We start from the raw sequence: 16,035 nt of genomic DNA, 5'->3' as shown, positions 1-16,035 counted from the left end.
ATCAACATCAAAGGATAATCTATGTTGATTTTGTTAGATAATTACACAAGATATGTGAGTATGTGACCTCATACCTAATCTTCTTAAATCTTATGTTGCGTAATAATATGATATTCCTACTTCATCTGACTTGATTATAACAGAAAACCAAATTGTTGTTCATCCTCTCTTTTTTTTTTCGGGTAACTGTCCCCAAAAAGCAAGAAACATTTACATTCGTAAAATCTAATAGTTTTTATCTCTTTATCTAAAGAAAAAAAAAACAGAGTTTGGTAAGAATCTAATGTAAAGATTATGAACAGAAGGAAGAACAAGAAGGAAAACAACAAAACCATTTATGAGGTGTTTTGGACTCGGGTTTTTGCAGTTTTTGCTCTTCACTTCCTCTAGTCATCTCATCATCTATTACTTTCTTCAAAGAACTGTAGCAAACACAGAAAACTTTGTTGTAAACCTTTTCGATTGAGACAAAATAACAGATTAAATAATGTGGGAATATGGAAGTAGCAATGCACCTGGAACAGCAGCTCCAACAGCTCCAATGGCAGCAGAGGAGCCAACCACAAGAAGAGCAGCCGCATTTGGGCCATCTGCAGCAGCACGAGCAACACTTTATACGTTTGCAGCAAGAGAAGTCGTAATCACAACTTGGCCATCTGCAGCACGAGAAACATGATCCAGTGTTCTTACAACACAACCAAGAACATCTCTTCTTCTGCTTCTGCTGTTGTTGATGCTGCATCGCCTTCTTCTTTTTTGCCTTCTTTTTCTTCTTGTTCTTTTTCGTTCTGCATTGAAAACAGCAAATCATCAACAACAAAAAACAAAGTTCTCGTTTCACACAATCAAAAGACTACTTATAACGAGATGATGTATAAAGTTAAAAAAACACTCACATTGGATATGAAACTGACTGCGTGCTGGATGGTGCTTCGTCCGAGTTATTGCATTCTCCAATGTTCCTCCATGACACATTTGAGTTTGATGACTTATCCTCACTGTCGGTTTGCAATGTGCCACTCACTTTTTCCTCCATATCGAAGCTCTTTCCCATATCATAAGAATCCACCGGAACATGAACAGAAGGGGAGAATGATAACAGCTCACCTGATTTCAAAACTTCTCCAGCCTTGAAATCACGGTAACTAAACAGCTCATCTCTCGCTATGGCGTTTTCGCCTATGCTGAGACTAAACAGAGACTCATTCGAAACTGTGCTCAAGTTTTTCTCCAAGGTCGGTAACGAGTTTGTCTGAGACTCGTCAGATCCTTCTCTATCCATCGTTTGAACAGAAGGCGACAAAAGGGCAGGCTCCACTGAAGCATGAGTCACACCAGAGACTTGTGACCTTGGTGTGTCTGATGAGCCTTGTAACTCGCATAATTTCAAAGAAAGGCTTAAGAGCTCCTTATTATGTGCGCTACTATCAAACGATAAGCTAAATTTCCTTCCTTTCGCATTGACCTCGACTATTTTCCCTGAAGAGGTTGGAGATGATGAAGACATGGAAGGAGATGGAGATCTGCTGGTGGTGATCTCTGGATCTGCCTTGAGAGGAACATCACTGACCACCCCGTAACTAGCAATGCTCCCCAATTGGAATAAAACCGGCTTCTCATCAGTCTCTTCTCTGTTCGTTGGTCTTGGATCAAAACTCCTACTATCATCCGCTTTTCTATGCTTCTTTAGATGAAAAGCTTTTCTATTGTGCCCCTTCTTCTGATTCGTTTCCATGGCTGAAAAAGCAAAAACAAAAACTTAGTCATCTACTTCACAATATCCTTATCCTTGAAACAATCTATATCCGTCAAGATTTCTAAGAAATCCAATACTTTGTGATACAAATATTCTGATGGACAACAAGACCTATCATTAAGTCGTTAAAGTTCGATGTAAAGCAGCATAAAGACGAGTTATAGAAAAGTAAAAACAGAGGAATTACTTATACCTACGAATATCCATGTAAATTTCCAATGAACCCTTGCTTTCTCAACCTTCTACTTTACCCGCAATGGCTCTCTTCGTTAGTAATCCTCTCCTCGTGATTCTTCTCTGTCTATATAATTCAAATGGAAAATGGGCAAAAGAATAGAAGAACAAACAACAATATAGGATGATGAACTCGAGAAAGTTTGACCTCAAATAAATGCACGAACCTCTGATACATAAAACTGTAAACTTTATTCTTGAGGCTGGAATCGGTTAATCTTTTAAAAACAGAACGAACACACAGAAAAGGATAATCCTTTGAAAATTTTGAGAGTAAAAGGGGAAAAACGTTGAACAAATTGAAAGAATTAATCCATTTGGCCTTTCTTTTTTTTTTCTTCTGTAGATTTTTTTAAACCAAAGGTATTCCTACAATTTAGGGATTAGCTAGTCTTAATCAAACCTTGACTTCTTTTGGCGCCATCTTTTTTTAACTAAAATCTCTAATCCAATGCTCCCCATATTAGCAATGCCACGTGTCACAACACCATCTAGAGACAATATCTTAGGCTTCTGTCCTTTCATGTGCTAAGACCAGCCCAGTTCTTGAAGGCAACAAGGGATTCCATTTTCTTGTAGTTCCTCTTCCTCAATTTTGGCAATCTGAGCTTCTTGTGAGTCTCCATGAATGCTTGCTTATACCTCCACTTATCCACAAATATCATCATCTCCCGAGATTTCTCCACCACTTGCATCGCCGCGTCAAAGAACCCTCCTTTGACCAACGCATACAAGAACGCATCGACTAGAGCATGGTCTAGCTTTGACCTCGTCTCTGCATCTATCGACGACATCTTACCTTTAACCTCATTCCACAAGAGCAGAACATTGAAGTACTTTTCGCCGCTCACATATCCATTGATCAATGATAAGTACGTCTGGTTATTCGGCTCATACCTGAGGAAAACCATCCTTCTGAAAGTCCTCCTCGCATCTTCTAGGCGTCCAGATTTACAAAAAGCATGAATAATCGAATTCCAATCATGTGAATTCACTTCAACACGAGGGTCTTCGACAACTTCATCAAGAAACGCTGCCATTAACTCAGGTCTCTGATTCTCAAGGAGACCTGTCATTATCGTTAAGTAGCTCCCTTTCAAATCCGCCACTCTTGTGTCTCTCATGTCCCTAAACAATGTAAACGCAGATATGAAATCTTGGTTCGTCATGGACGCTTCAATCAACGCGTTATATATCTCGACGTCTAGTTGAAGACCAGAATTGCTGATCTCTGTAACCAGCTGTGTAGCTTCAGCTGTTTTGTATTCTTTGCTATAAGCTTTCAAGATTGGTAAATACACTCCAAGCCCCACCGATACTTCCCCGTGAGCAATCATTTCCTCGAGAATGCTATGTGCTTTATCTGAGAATCCAAGATTGACACAAGCGTTAATGATTCCAAACCCAACTGATCTGTCGATGTCAATGTCAATGGACCTAGACTCCAATTTCTGAGCTTCGATTATCAGTTTTGCTAAACTCTTTATCCCTTTGCTCTCGATAAAACCTTTCACCAATTCACAGTACGTTTCCTCAACGAGACTAGAGTCTTCTTCTCCATCTCTTTTAAGACTATGCAGTATCACATCAGAAACACTATCTAGATCACCCATCTTAACATACCCACTGATCATATTGGAATAAAGGACTCTTCTACTTTCAAACCCAAAACCATCCATCAAATTCTCAAGCTCACTTATCTTCTCTTTAAGCCCTTTTCTAGCATACAAATAAGCAAGAAACCCAAAGCTAGACTCGTCAGGCTTCACACCCAAAATAGCCATAGATTCAATCACATTCTCAGCATCAGCTAGAGATTCCATCTGCCGGCAACACGCTTCAAGAGCAGCATTACTCGCAACCAAATCCGGTTTCATGAAATCGAGCTTCTCATCGACTGCAATTCTACAACTTTCTCTAAACACCTTAAGAAACGCAGCCAAGGTGCCATTTTCTCGGCAGCTATCGATGATCAAATGCCCCCAGAGATCAAAAGGAACGAAATACCTGTTCTGGAACATACACTTCACCAAGGCCAACGCAGGCGCGGCTGCTTTGGCCACTTTCATGGACTCCATAAGCGTACGGACAGTCTCGAACTCAAGCAAAATCGGATCTTTCTCGATGACGTAAGCAGCGGAAGCAAAGGCACGCTTGAGTCTGTGCGAGCTGTTTTCACCATCTCCGCAAGAACCGGACAGATGGGTGATAAGGGAATTGACGAGACGCTTCTCCGGGAGAGAAGAAGCGGCGGTGAGAGATCGAAAGGCCTTCCATGCTTCATCTGTGTTGTGGGAAGCTAGGGAATCATGGAGGGCAGATTCGATGGAGGATCTTTGGTCTTGGGATAGGGTTTTGGGGGTTTGAGGCGGCGAGAGAGAGGGCGTGAGGGTGTTTGGCTTGTGGGAGAAGAGAGAAGGTTTGAGGAAAGAGTAAAGTGATGGACTTTCAGGAGAAGACGAAGAGAAGTGTCTTCGTTGGATTGAAGTTAGAATTTTTCTGAACATTCTATGAAGCATGGATCAATCCATTTCTGTCTGAGAGAAAGACCATATTCAATTTGCTTCCCATTTATAAAAATATAAGTATAAATATTAATATAACTAATGTATGCAAGAAAGCTGGAATAGCTCAGTTGGTTAGAGCGTGTGGCTGTTAACCACAAGGTCGGAGGTTCGACCCCTCCTTCTAGCGCATTTTTTTTTTTTGTTAGTTTGAGGGAATTACTCTCACAAAGCCCAAACAAGTTGAGATAAAGACCACACATGAACTAATCCTACCAAGCCCACACAGCCATATTCTCTCAATTCAAATAAATGGAAGATTTTTGGCAAATTCATTCTATGATGTTAAGCGTGTCATAATCTTCCTAACAAGAGTCTTATTAAGTAAAACATGAACAGCCTCGTTCTTACTAGATTACGGTTTTTCTGTTTCAGCTTGAATCCAATCATATTAGATCAACATTAAACTCAGATAATGTGAAATCATTATTCTATATTTGTTATATAATGTTTTACTTGAACTATATGCAAAAGAAGTTTCTATCTGCAATCTGTGAATATCTCTTTACGAAATGCTGAATCTGACTAGATGGCACTATGGCAGTATTGAACCCAAATTAGAGAATCTTGGATTTGTTACAACAAATAAGAAATGTTATGTACTTGTGTGTTTTGAGAGCCACCTAAATTACTAAAAGTAAATAAATCATTAGCTTAGTTGGTATTTGGTAAGAAGCTTGTCTATATGATTAGAAATAGAAAAGAAGGAGATGCAAAAATGTTCTGTAGCTAAATAATCAAAGGAACTTTAAGAATCAGCTTGAAAACGGAGGGGTGAGAGAAAGCAGCTTTGCGTAGAGATGGGGTATCAGATTCTTGACCACTACTAGCCGCACCCGATTCCAAACTAGTCCCCAAAAACAAATTCTCAAACAAAAGAATCAAAAATTGTAAAAAGTGCTCAGTTTTCTCCAAGTCTTCACATTTTATATAGTATTAGGAGCAATCTTTGTGAGACCAAAATTTTATTAACTCAACCACCGTTTTCTGTATGAAACTAAATCCAACGTTGTACGATCATGCATCTAGAAATCCAACGTTGTTACTTGTTTAGCATAGTGGAAAAAACAGAACCCACAACGAAAGAGACGGTCTTTTTGGTCTTTAGCTGATAAAGTGCTTCCTCGATTGTTTAGTTTGATGAGTTTGTCAGTGAAAACGACCAACGAATTTCTCCACTCCTTGATTAGATTTAAGTCACAAACCTATGAACTCCTCGCAAAATTCACTTTGTGTTTAAAGTAGCATTAGTTTTATTCGTCATTGTAAGTTGTATCCCGAGTATATATGCTATGTAATAATACGGAGACATTATCGTAAGAATTCAAAGATAGAAATATCCTCCAGTCCAAGGAGGTAAAAAGATGAAGAAAAAAAACAATCGAAACAAGAGAGCATATAATCATCATCCGGATTTACAAAACAAAGAAAAGAGCTCTTGATTAAGTTGTACATCCCAAAATAACTAGCTACTAAAGCAGAGCATGTCTCTCTCTCTTGGCCAACCTAATAAGGAATCCTACAAAGACAAAGGAGAACAAAAAAAAGAAAAGGATATGGCTTTATCGGATTTGCACAACCCATAAGCTAGTTGGCAAAATCTCAGCCCATCCATTGCAAACAACCGTGTGTGAGATGTCTCTTCTAAAACCCTTCATATGAAAAGCATAGCTACACCGGTTAGTAAGAAAACCACCGTGTTAGTTCGGACCAACAGCTTCTCTCCAGCGTTTGGATCGCCTAGTCCACCGCTCCCAGTCGGTCCAAGAGTCGTGCCGGGGAAAACCGAAGACGAGGACGAAGTTGGCATTCCGTTTGTGGGTGTGCCGGAATTTGGCATACCATTTGAAGTGGAAGGGTTCCCGGAGCTTGGCATTCCCGTAGAAGGTGTCCCGGTGGTCGGAGTTCCGGTGGATGGGAAGCCACTGGTTGGATTTCCGGTGGTTGGGGTCCCGGTGCTCGGGGTTCCGGTGGATGGGGTTCCGGTGGATGGGGTTCCGGTGGATGGGGTCCCACTAGAGCTGCAAAGTAGTCAAAAAAAAATTATCAGTGAGCAAAGATTGTTAAAGGACTAATCTTGAGATAATGCTCATCTGGATCATGTGTGAAATGATGAACTGTTTTTTTTGTTATGTCTTTTTAGTAAAGGTGAAATGATACATCTTCATCAAGATTCCTTGTCTTTTCGTTTGGTCTTAAATCACTATCATTGTGTCTCCCCAAAAATTAAAATTTAAACACGGGATTAAAGATAAAATCAAATGGTTCTTTTAGTCGGTGGTAAAGAAACAGTAGCATATCTAATTATCTACCCAGAAAGCACAAACAAAATTAGGCTATTTTTTTTTTTTACTAAACTCTTCCAAAGACAACACTAAACAACGAACAAGAATGAATAAAAAAGACAAATTTATTTTTTTTTAAATAAAAATTTGGATAAAAGACAAACAAAAAATACCTGGAACCAGATAAACAGCTTGAAGACGCTGCAAGATTCAGAGAAAAAAGAAGAAAAGAGGTAAATAAATCAGTAACAAACAATGGAGATTTGATCCCAAAAATAAAAGTGGAGGAATTGAAGAAGAAGAAGATGAGTACTTGACGGAGGGGAGTTAGTGATGGTGGCGGCGCCACCGAAGTCACAGGTGGCGCCGGAGGAAGCTTTCTTCTGGTAGTAGCTGTTAACGGCGACGTCACAGTGGTTCTTGACGGTGTTAGGTTGGTAACAAGCTCCGTTAGTCTGGATCTGAGAACAGTCAGCTCCTGCTCCACAAGCGTAGTCTATTGCTTTCTGCAGCGCTTGCTCGTTCCCGTCTTTGCACACACAATACGCCGCATCTTTTCAAAAGTTTGAAAAAAAAAACTCAGATCATTAGAACTTTACTTAACCCAGAAAAAAAAAATCAGAATTTTAAAAAGGGTTTGGTTTTACTATTCCAAGACAAAAATATGAGAGATCTAATACAAAATTTTCTGAAATTTCGTATCAGCAAATAGATGTATTTGATCTCACTTCTCAGAACTGACACAAGGAGAATATAGGGAAACAGTATGGTGAAGAAATAAAAATGCGAAATTTCAATGAAAATCTAAACATTTTTGCAGATAAAAGACAGAGGAAATAAGGCTTACTTGAATAGGTAATCATGGAGAGAATCAGACACAGAGGAAGTATAACCGACATGACTGTGTGTGATTCAAAGATCTCTTGCGGGAGAGAAAGAGAATCTAAAAAGCTCAGATCAAAGTTGAGAGATTTGAGACGGTGGTTCTTTGGAGAACAAGAGAGAGAGAGTTCTAGACAATAACGGCAAATGTGACAATGTTTACATATAAGTATAGACGACCAATGTCCAGCACTTTCTCTTTTTGCGGCTTTTTTTAAGATTTACTTTCTTAAACCCGATTAGGCGATTACTAACTAAACAACCATCATTACTAACCAAAACTTTAATTTATAAAAAGAAGCAAGTGCAAGGTAAAATTTGAGTGAATAGTTGGTAAAAAGTAAAAAAAATAAAAACTACAAGAACCCAATGTGGTTTTTTGCAGAGAATTAAATTTAAAAGCAATTTTGTTTTTGTAGTGTTGTGCTGTGAAAAGTGAAAACTATTCGGCGCACCGAAAGATTATAAGTAAAAAGGGGACCAGATTTCTTCTTTATTTACCAATTTTGCCACCTCGATTTACGTATCTCAGATGAGTTCTTTTAAAACACCTGTCCTTGTAATAAACTCATTTATTTTAGCAACGGTCAAAAATTACGCCCTTAAAGATGTGATTAGCGAGAATGCAGAACGACAATATCACAATTAGAACCGACTCTCTATTTTTTAAGCATATATAATATAGTTTCTATACTAACTTGATTTATACTATTTCCTCTACGAAACTACACGTACATATTCAATTCATCCACTCCTCCCAGAATTCAGACTGGATTGTCTTGAAGAATACATTTTGATGAAGAAAAAAAATAATTTTATTCAAGAATCAAGACGAGACCTAACGGTAACAATAAAGAAAAGAGAATGAAAGAAGGAAAAAAACTGAGAGAATGGGGGATTTTATTGAGGACTGAGCCATGTGCTCAAGACAACCTTTGCCGTCATGCTACGACACGTGTGATGTGCCACACACAACACACATTTACACACCAAAGTAGTACAGTTTTTTTAATTTTTTTTCCTGGATTTTAAGTAGTTTTCTATATATTTGTGTGGACATTCTTGAAAGCAGAGCTGTTGTAAGTCGGTGCCTAGCTTTTCTATGAAACAATATTTATCAAAACAAAATTCACTTTCAAACATTTTCGAACGTTGCTTGTTTTTGGGTTGTCTTGTACTCCCAACTCCCAAGCCCATAGAAACTTTGTTGGGCCCTAACTTTTATAATGATTTTACTGTGTAATGGAGAGACATTGTTCTATTTAAGCATTGGAAGCATTTTGGATATGTGTAAGCTCTATTGCGTGGTTGATAACAATTTAATGCATTCATATCATATTTGAAGTTTGATAATCAACATATGCATATTTTTGTTTGCAGTGATGAATGCAAACTTATATATTCTTTTTATAAAAGAGAACTATATATATGGTCTAAAATGGATTCAAGGTGATGCCTGGCTTCAACGTTTTGTTAAAGCTATGGATTGTCCAATATGTATGCCAATGAATTTGGTTTTTTCTTTTTTCCCCTTTGGTTATATATAGGTTCTGTTCAAAAACTCGGCCGCCTAACCGCCTAGTCGGCTGCCTAGGCGCTAGGCGATGGGTGACCGCCCCGACTTGGTGCTAGGCGGCAGCTCTAGGTAGTTCTCCGATTTTTCACCGTCTAAGACCGCTTAGGACCACCTAAAACCTTCTAAACTCGCTTAAAACCGCCTAAGTCCGATTAAAAAACAAAATTGTCGCCTAATTTTTGAAAATCAACCCAAAAAAACTCAAAAAAATGAAATTAGCCCAGTTTTATTAATAAAATTTCCATATTTTTTTTGAAATCGGCATAAAATCAGCCCAATTATAGTTCTTTCCCAATTAAAAACGACATCACATTCAATACTTAACCAATTAACGATTTTGACGACCTATTCCCTAATTAACAATTTTAATTCAATTAAATTACAATGAAATCATATCAAAATCAAATATAAGCGAGTTTAAGTTCCAAAATCATCTAAAAAAGATTAATATAAATAACTAAAAATTAAATATAATATAAATTAATCAAAAAATTAATCACTGATTAATCACCGATTTTTGACCTAGGCGCTAGTCGGAGCCCGTCCGCCCGCCTATCGCTTAGCGATTTTTTGAGCACTGTATATAGGTGCTTTGGTTGTTTATGTGTTAGTTTTTGGATCTTTCACAGCCCATTTAGATAGTAACTAGTAAGCCAACTGAAGACATGTTTGTAGAACTTTCCGTATATGAACTAATTATTCAAGGCATTGTGTTTGTCTACAGGCAATTATATATTATTGTTGATTCTGTTTCTTTTCTTTTCTATGTAACAAAATTATTGCACTGTCTGAATTAAAATCTTTGTTGCATTCTTTTAACACCAAACGTCATATAATAATAAAGCTTTTCTAAGGCATTTAGACAGAGTTTTATAAAGAGTCTTAGCAATTAAAATAAAGAATAAAATTAAAAAAAATAAGAGAGAATGTTCTAAAAATTCTTATTTCAGAACCCCATTATGTAGAATATCTACATGTGTCTCTTTCACATTGGTTAATTTTTAAATTTAAAATTAAAATTTAATTATATAATTATATTATATTAAAATATTAATATTTATTTGTTTACATACCCAAAATGAATATTCTATATACCCAAAATGAATATTCTATCGTTGGAGGTGCTCTTAGGCGGCTTTACATATCGCCACAAGTTTCGACTTTTACAAACGAACAAAACATATCGCATCCAGTTCGTACGTCGTTCAATTGGGTGCAGTTGCCCACTTGCCCTTATAGAGTTTTACATGTTGATGTTACTTTGTACAGGACACTAATGATGTTCCCATTCACTTCCCCTTTTCTGCTCACTATTTTTCATTTTACATGTTTGAAACAGAACATTAACATTAAAGCTCACAAGTTATACTTTACAAGGCTATTGTTTGCTATAAGTTTACATACTTTACTTTTCTACATAGGTAGTTTCTATAATTTTTAGTTTCTTTCCAATTTAATTTTAATGCAACTATACTCTTTCAATATTTTGTTGGCGTCATTTTTTGTCATTTACTAAAATCTCATATTTATTTTGGTAGCAGTTTATTTGTTTTTTCAAAATCTTCTTCAACATTTAGAAAATGAATTTTGTTTCATTTCTAACAAGTAATTATATTGAATAATATCCAATAAAATTAATATAATAATTGTATTTCATCTTTAATAATATTTATATTTTAATATATAATCTTATACATATAGGTATTTATAAGTTTTTGTCTCCTATAAAAAATTGTTGTAGATCCGTCCCAATGGTATCATATTGTCACTATATTCGAAATGACTTCGAAGTAGCATTAGAAGATATTACTGATCAATATAGCTCGAAATATCACTAGAAGATATTTTACCAAAGCATTAAGATGTCAAACAAGAATTCATTATCTTCTTTCTATATACATTTGCGAATTCTGTTCACCGATTTAAATTGTGATATGCAAGATATAAGCTGCAATCTGTAAAGTTCATAAAGGTAAAGTAAAATACAGTAAATATCACCCTGCTTAAAATCTTTCAAAGATAAAAGTTTAAAATAATCGTAAAAATGATATTTAAAAAAATATATATATATCTCCGGAAATCCTCCACGTTTTTTCTTTCTTTCTAAAGTGCACATACATATGGATCTAAATGCGGGATGGATGATGAATCCACTTATCCACATAAGTCAGTAGATGAACATCAAAATTATACTACAGACATAAATACAGACATATATACGTCTATAAACCTTAAGAAATTGCAACCACCGGTACTGAGACGCCTTTGACGATTGATCAGCGACGAAATTAATATATATAGATCTCTGCTTACAACCCGTTGCCGCCATATCGCTTTCCGGTCTGCAATATCTTCTATAATGAGTTAGCACCTCCTTAGCTATTGTTACCAAGGTTATGATGATGACTTTCAGATGGTACCTGGGAGATTATATCAAACAAGTCAGACACTTTTATATGTCACTTTTCATCTTTTAAAAAACATGCAAGCACACTGTATTTGTCCTTGATTGATATTATTATCATGTCATAGATATATACATATCATGTTAATGTGAATGTATTTTATATAGCCCTTTTCATCTATCTTCTTATAACAAATGTTTCCAAGACTCTCTCTCTAATCTCTATATATATATATATACATATATATACATGTAATATACAAATGTACGTAATAAAGGGTTTTACTCGTGGAGCTAAGATGCTCATATATCTCTTCTTATTCATTTTCTCCCCCTTTTTCTTTCTTGGCTGTCTTTAGCTAAAACAGAAAGCATTTATTCCTGTGACCTAACATATTACCCTCAGAACTTAAACCGCATGCCTCATGCTGTCATGCATGTATCTCATGTATTAGTGTATACATGCACATATAACACAGGTTAACCAGGATACATAGTCATTACTCATGCACACATGAAATTTTGTTAATGTGAATACACACAAAAAGGGTTATATATATATATATATATATATATATATGGAAAAGGAGAGATTTAGCATCATAGTGACATTGAGTGGGAGTAGTTGAGCTTTGTTATTAATATTTGTTGACAATTCTTTTATCTTTCCGACCCATTTCGGGCTCATCTCTACCTTACATAAGTAAGCCTATATATATGCCTTGTAGCAATACGAGTAAGACAAAAGGCATTATACACCAGTGCTTATTCCTCATTCAGTCACTAGCATAGAAATATATATATATATATATATATATGTATATATAAATAGAGAGAAAGAGAGAGAGAGATCTAGTAGCAATCATCCACTTATTATAATATATGCATCATCCAACTTTTATATGTTTCATGCAAAAATGAATGCTAAAAATGGCACTGGCCGACATATCTATCAAGTGATCTAAATTGTTCCACAAGAGAGATGGTGGGTTGCATCAATGATTAGACTAACACGATATATATTGATCCTCATATATATTCATAAGGACATGCATCTACATCAGATAGACTCGTTTCTATCAGAGCATGAGAATTTTCTCCCACTTAAGATATCTCTTGATTTGGGTTTTGAGTTTCGGACTTAAAAAGTAACTCTTTATGCATCTGTGGTACTTTTAAAGTTAAAACCCTTGCAAACCGAAAATAAATAAATAAAGCTCAGAATTCACTACTATGACTATATAGACAAATATTAACAAATAGACATATATATAGGAGCTCAAGATTTTTAATATATATCAATATATGTAAGAAGTTACCTCAAGGATTGCGCATGGTTTGTACAATATCACCAAGTAAGCCTTCTTCTGATGGATTAGACACTGCAGGTGCATCTCCAGTGGTAGGTTGGGGTAATCGCGTAGAAGAAGTATTGTCTCTGTGAAGTTGATGAAGGAGTTCTTGGTAGTAATAAGGATTTGGCAATGGAGGAGGAAGATGGTGGTGAGATGTGAAATTACGAGGGTCATGAGCTGTGAGGATTCCACCTCGAGGGAATCCAATATTTTGATGGCAATGTTGTCCTTCGTATGTTGTGATCACTACCGATGGATCTTCCGATGATCGTTCGACTCTCTTCTTCACCGTGCATCTACTGTTCGTGCATCTATAGTAGCTCCTAAAAACAACATTAACAAATGAACAATGTGTAATATATTATAGCTAATACATGTTGTGAACACTATCGATGGATCTTCTGATATAATTCCATAGTTTAATCAAGAAAACGAATGAGAAGAAACTAATGATTGTAGGAGACCTTGGGAAGGGGCTATTCTTGACAGCTTTCTGTCCATATTTACGCCATCGATATCCATCTTCAAGATTATCCACATCACTCTTGGTCATGAATGCGAATCTCGGTTGCCTAATTCGCTTTTGAGCCTTCTTCTTCTCCTTCTTTCTACACAAAAGTTCAAAAGATGAGTACATCACACACTAAGCATCAGAAATCACATGCAGAGTAACCATTTTGAGCAGCTAAATTTGAAGATCTTACAAAACATAGATTCTCATGCTAATATTGTCTTTTTTGGGGAGTTAAATCTTAACAAAGTTAAGCCAAATAAAAATATATAAAATGTAACACGAATGGCATCGATCTAGCTAATGATACTAATAAATCACAGTCAAACAACAACGAAGAAGAGCTTCAATAATACATCATTAACTTGAACATGTAACAAAAAAACGCTTCTTGAGTTAAAAACGGAGACTCGTAAAAAAATCCTCCATTAATTCTACATTGCTATAAGGATGCAAATCATACTCAGGAGGACTCATTTTCATGGATCGTGGACTCAGAAACCCTACATATATATATATATAAAAAGATGAGCAAGCGTGTATGATATATTTTACGATTTACGAGACAGAATTTAATGATTTAAGGATATTTATAACTATTGACATAACACTAATTATGCTATACTAAAGCTAAACATCATTAAAACGTGAAACACTTTTGACCTAAGAATAGTTTATAATAAAAGCAAGAAAAAAGAGACGAGGAGAGGAAGAAAAAAAAGGGAGAGAGATGTTGTAGAGTGCACGCTAATATCACAGCCGCAATAGCGGCGCTCTGTGTGTGTGTGAGTGTGTGTTCATCATTATTTTCTCCTCTCTAAAACTGCCACCGACGAAATTCATCACTATAAAATTACTAAATTCTCCCTCCCACGACACTGACTCTGCTAAATAAACCATTTTGTACGGACGGATCGATTCTCCATTTCTTGAGAAGAAAAACTCAAGAAAAAAATGGATTTATATTCGCTTATGGCTTTGGCCCCAAGTTTAAAACCCTCCCCACCACCACCACCACCACCACCACAAAGATGATGAGTAAATGACGATCGGACCCCTGTCAACAAAAAAAAAAGAAAAAAGAAAAAAAGACACGTGTTTCTCGTCTCATCTCTTTTTGTCGGAATAAAAACTCACGGTGTGTCCGGTGTTTTCGCGGCGGTTGAGTTCTCGGCTGGATCCTCGCTTGAACTGGAAGTAGCTGAGGGATTATTAGAGGTTGAAACCTCTATAACGGCTAAAGATGAGGAACAGGAAGAAGTTGATGAGTGTAGATTCGTCGTGACCGGAGATCGGACTCCGGCGGTTGGGGTTACACCGGAATCGAGCCGATGATGATCGGAAGAAGAGTGGTGGAGGTTCCAGGAGAAGTCAGAAAGGATATTGGAAGTGTCTCTGTCAAAGAAGTCGTCGGAATCTGGAGCTGTGAGTTGTCTCCAAGCTGACTCGTTGCTCAGATCGGGATTTTCAGGATCGTTCATGATTAAGAAGGTAGAGAAAGAGAGAGATAATAGGTAGAGAGAGAAAACTAGGGTTTCTTTGTGATTGGAAGAGAAGAAGAAATTAAAAGAGCAGAAAATTAAAAAAAAAAAACTTTGAAGAAGCAACGTTAAAGTGTTGTGTCTCGTCAAGGACCGATCAGACTCTGTCTCTCTCTCTCTCCACTCCCGAAAGATTTTTTTATTTTTTTTTGTAAAGAACGATTGTGAAATTTCGGAAATTAATAATAATAATTCATGAGAAGAAAAAAGATAATTAAAAAAGAAGAAACAACGTCAACGTCAACGTCAAGGTCAAGTAAAAAAGAACGGAACGGGAGGATGTTATTTAAACGGGGAGGTGGGGCCTACATCTACTTTTACCTCCTAGATCGACTCCTATTTTAGGAGTCGGATTTGCATTTACTCTTTTTACTTTACCTACCCCTTTTCCAAAGGATTTTTTCCCTTCTTCTTCTTTTTCTCCTCGTTATTTCAATTCCAAAAAGATGAATCTTTATTTATTTATTTATCCTACTTTGTATATACTACATGCATGGGAGTTGTTTGCAGTTATTTTCAAAGTTATATACGATTTACAGGTTCCTTTTTATATCGATGAGACGAGCAGATAAATAAAGAAATTAAAGGCTTCGTTTTGATTTTTCTTAAGCAAAAAGAAGCATGTTTAAGAAACAGGAATAAAAGTATATTATATTTAATTTTTGATTGAAAATAATCTAGTTAGAAAGTAATCAATTCTTGGTTCGTGTTGTCCGTGTTGGATATGACAAGAATCTAGCGGATGTAATCCACAAACAATTACCAGCCACGTGGAACTTGTTGATCCTCATGATTATCTTATAACTACATTCACTGTTATTGCAATCCTTCAAATAAACGTTCATGGTCGCACTCAAGAAAAAACATATAACTTCGCGAATCATGTAAACTTTCCCCAGTGGAAAAATTGAATTAACATCCAAATTA

General features: G+C 36.3%; 4 protein-coding genes and 1 non-coding gene across 5 annotated transcripts; 1 reads left to right on the top strand and 4 right to left on the bottom strand.

Moving 5' to 3' along the window:
- Nucleotides 1–169: 169 nt before the first annotated feature.
- Nucleotides 170–2,053, bottom strand: LOC18008233. The gene is made up of 4 exons (XM_024150422.1): nucleotides 1,950–2,053; nucleotides 897–1,737; nucleotides 516–788; nucleotides 170–422 (listed from the first exon to the last, which is right to left on the bottom strand). The coding sequence occupies exons 2-4, from the start codon at nucleotides 1,733–1,735 to the stop codon at nucleotides 293–295; spliced, it is 1,242 nt and encodes a 413-aa protein (XP_024006190.1). The 5' UTR covers nucleotides 1,736–1,737; nucleotides 1,950–2,053; the 3' UTR covers nucleotides 170–292.
- On the bottom strand, nucleotides 1,963–4,497 carry LOC18008234 (pentatricopeptide repeat-containing protein At1g69290). Its single transcript, XM_006390973.2, has 2 exons — nucleotides 2,394–4,497; nucleotides 1,963–2,057 (listed from the first exon to the last, which is right to left on the bottom strand). The coding sequence occupies exon 1, from the start codon at nucleotides 4,495–4,497 to the stop codon at nucleotides 2,512–2,514; it is 1,986 nt and encodes a 661-aa protein (XP_006391035.1). The 3' UTR covers nucleotides 1,963–2,057; nucleotides 2,394–2,511.
- Nucleotides 4,498–4,610: 113 nt separating this feature from the next.
- On the top strand, nucleotides 4,611–4,684 carry TRNAN-GUU. Its single transcript has one exon. It is a non-coding gene; the product is annotated as a tRNA-Asn (tRNA).
- A 1,243-nt stretch (nucleotides 4,685–5,927) lies between these two features.
- LOC18009223 (PLASMODESMATA CALLOSE-BINDING PROTEIN 4) lies at nucleotides 5,928–7,943 on the bottom strand. Its single transcript, XM_006390972.2, has 4 exons — nucleotides 7,687–7,943; nucleotides 7,153–7,392; nucleotides 7,013–7,040; nucleotides 5,928–6,575 (listed from the first exon to the last, which is right to left on the bottom strand). The coding sequence occupies exons 1-4, from the start codon at nucleotides 7,736–7,738 to the stop codon at nucleotides 6,209–6,211; spliced, it is 687 nt and encodes a 228-aa protein (XP_006391034.1). The 5' UTR covers nucleotides 7,739–7,943; the 3' UTR covers nucleotides 5,928–6,208.
- A 3,401-nt stretch (nucleotides 7,944–11,344) lies between these two features.
- LOC18008966 (probable WRKY transcription factor 57) lies at nucleotides 11,345–15,243 on the bottom strand. Its single transcript, XM_006390971.2, has 4 exons — nucleotides 14,705–15,243; nucleotides 13,521–13,664; nucleotides 13,021–13,379; nucleotides 11,345–11,717 (listed from the first exon to the last, which is right to left on the bottom strand). Exons 1-3 carry the CDS (start codon nucleotides 15,046–15,048, stop codon nucleotides 13,022–13,024), a joined length of 846 nt encoding a protein of 281 aa, XP_006391033.1. The 5' UTR covers nucleotides 15,049–15,243; the 3' UTR covers nucleotides 11,345–11,717; nucleotide 13,021.
- Nucleotides 15,244–16,035: the final 792 nt, after the last annotated feature.

The sequence above is a fragment of the Eutrema salsugineum genome, unplaced genomic scaffold, assembly GCF_000478725.1.
Source record: "Eutrema salsugineum unplaced genomic scaffold, Eutsalg1_0 scaffold_9, whole genome shotgun sequence".
Taxonomy (NCBI): Eukaryota; Viridiplantae; Streptophyta; class Magnoliopsida; order Brassicales; family Brassicaceae; genus Eutrema; species Eutrema salsugineum.
This window is presented reverse-complemented; position numbering and strand designations above follow the sequence as displayed.

What these genes read in the sequence shown, in the direction of transcription:
- LOC18008233 (XM_024150422.1), bottom strand. Translation starts at nt 1,735, where the DNA reads ATGGAAACGAATCAGAAGAAGGGGCACAATAGAAAAGCTTTTCATCTA. An exon ending in CAGTCAGTTTCATATCCAAT is followed by an intron (nt 789 to 896) that starts GTGAGTGTTTTT and finishes TTTTCAATGCAG; the next exon opens with AACGAAAAAGAACAAGAAGA. An exon ending in TGTTGGAGCTGCTGTTCCAG is followed by an intron (nt 423 to 515) that starts GTGCATTGCTAC and finishes TGTTTGCTACAG; the next exon opens with TTCTTTGAAGAAAGTAATAG.
- LOC18008234 (XM_006390973.2), bottom strand. Translation starts at nt 4,497, where the DNA reads ATGTTCAGAAAAATTCTAACTTCAATCCAACGAAGACACTTCTCTTCG.
- LOC18009223 (XM_006390972.2), bottom strand. Translation starts at nt 7,738, where the DNA reads ATGTCGGTTATACTTCCTCTGTGTCTGATTCTCTCCATGATTACCTAT. An exon ending in CACTAACTCCCCTCCGTCAA is followed by an intron (nt 7,041 to 7,152) that starts GTACTCATCTTC and finishes TGAATCTTGCAG; the next exon opens with CGTCTTCAAGCTGTTTATCT. An exon ending in AGCTGTTTATCTGGTTCCAG is followed by an intron (nt 6,576 to 7,012) that starts GTATTTTTTGTT and finishes ACTACTTTGCAG; the next exon opens with CTCTAGTGGGACCCCATCCA.
- LOC18008966 (XM_006390971.2), bottom strand. Translation starts at nt 15,048, where the DNA reads ATGAACGATCCTGAAAATCCCGATCTGAGCAACGAGTCAGCTTGGAGA. An exon ending in GCGAAAACACCGGACACACC is followed by an intron (nt 13,665 to 14,704) that starts GTGAGTTTTTAT and finishes ACTTTTGTGTAG; the next exon opens with AAAGAAGGAGAAGAAGAAGG. An exon ending in AAGAATAGCCCCTTCCCAAG is followed by an intron (nt 13,380 to 13,520) that starts GTCTCCTACAAT and finishes TGTTGTTTTTAG; the next exon opens with GAGCTACTATAGATGCACGA.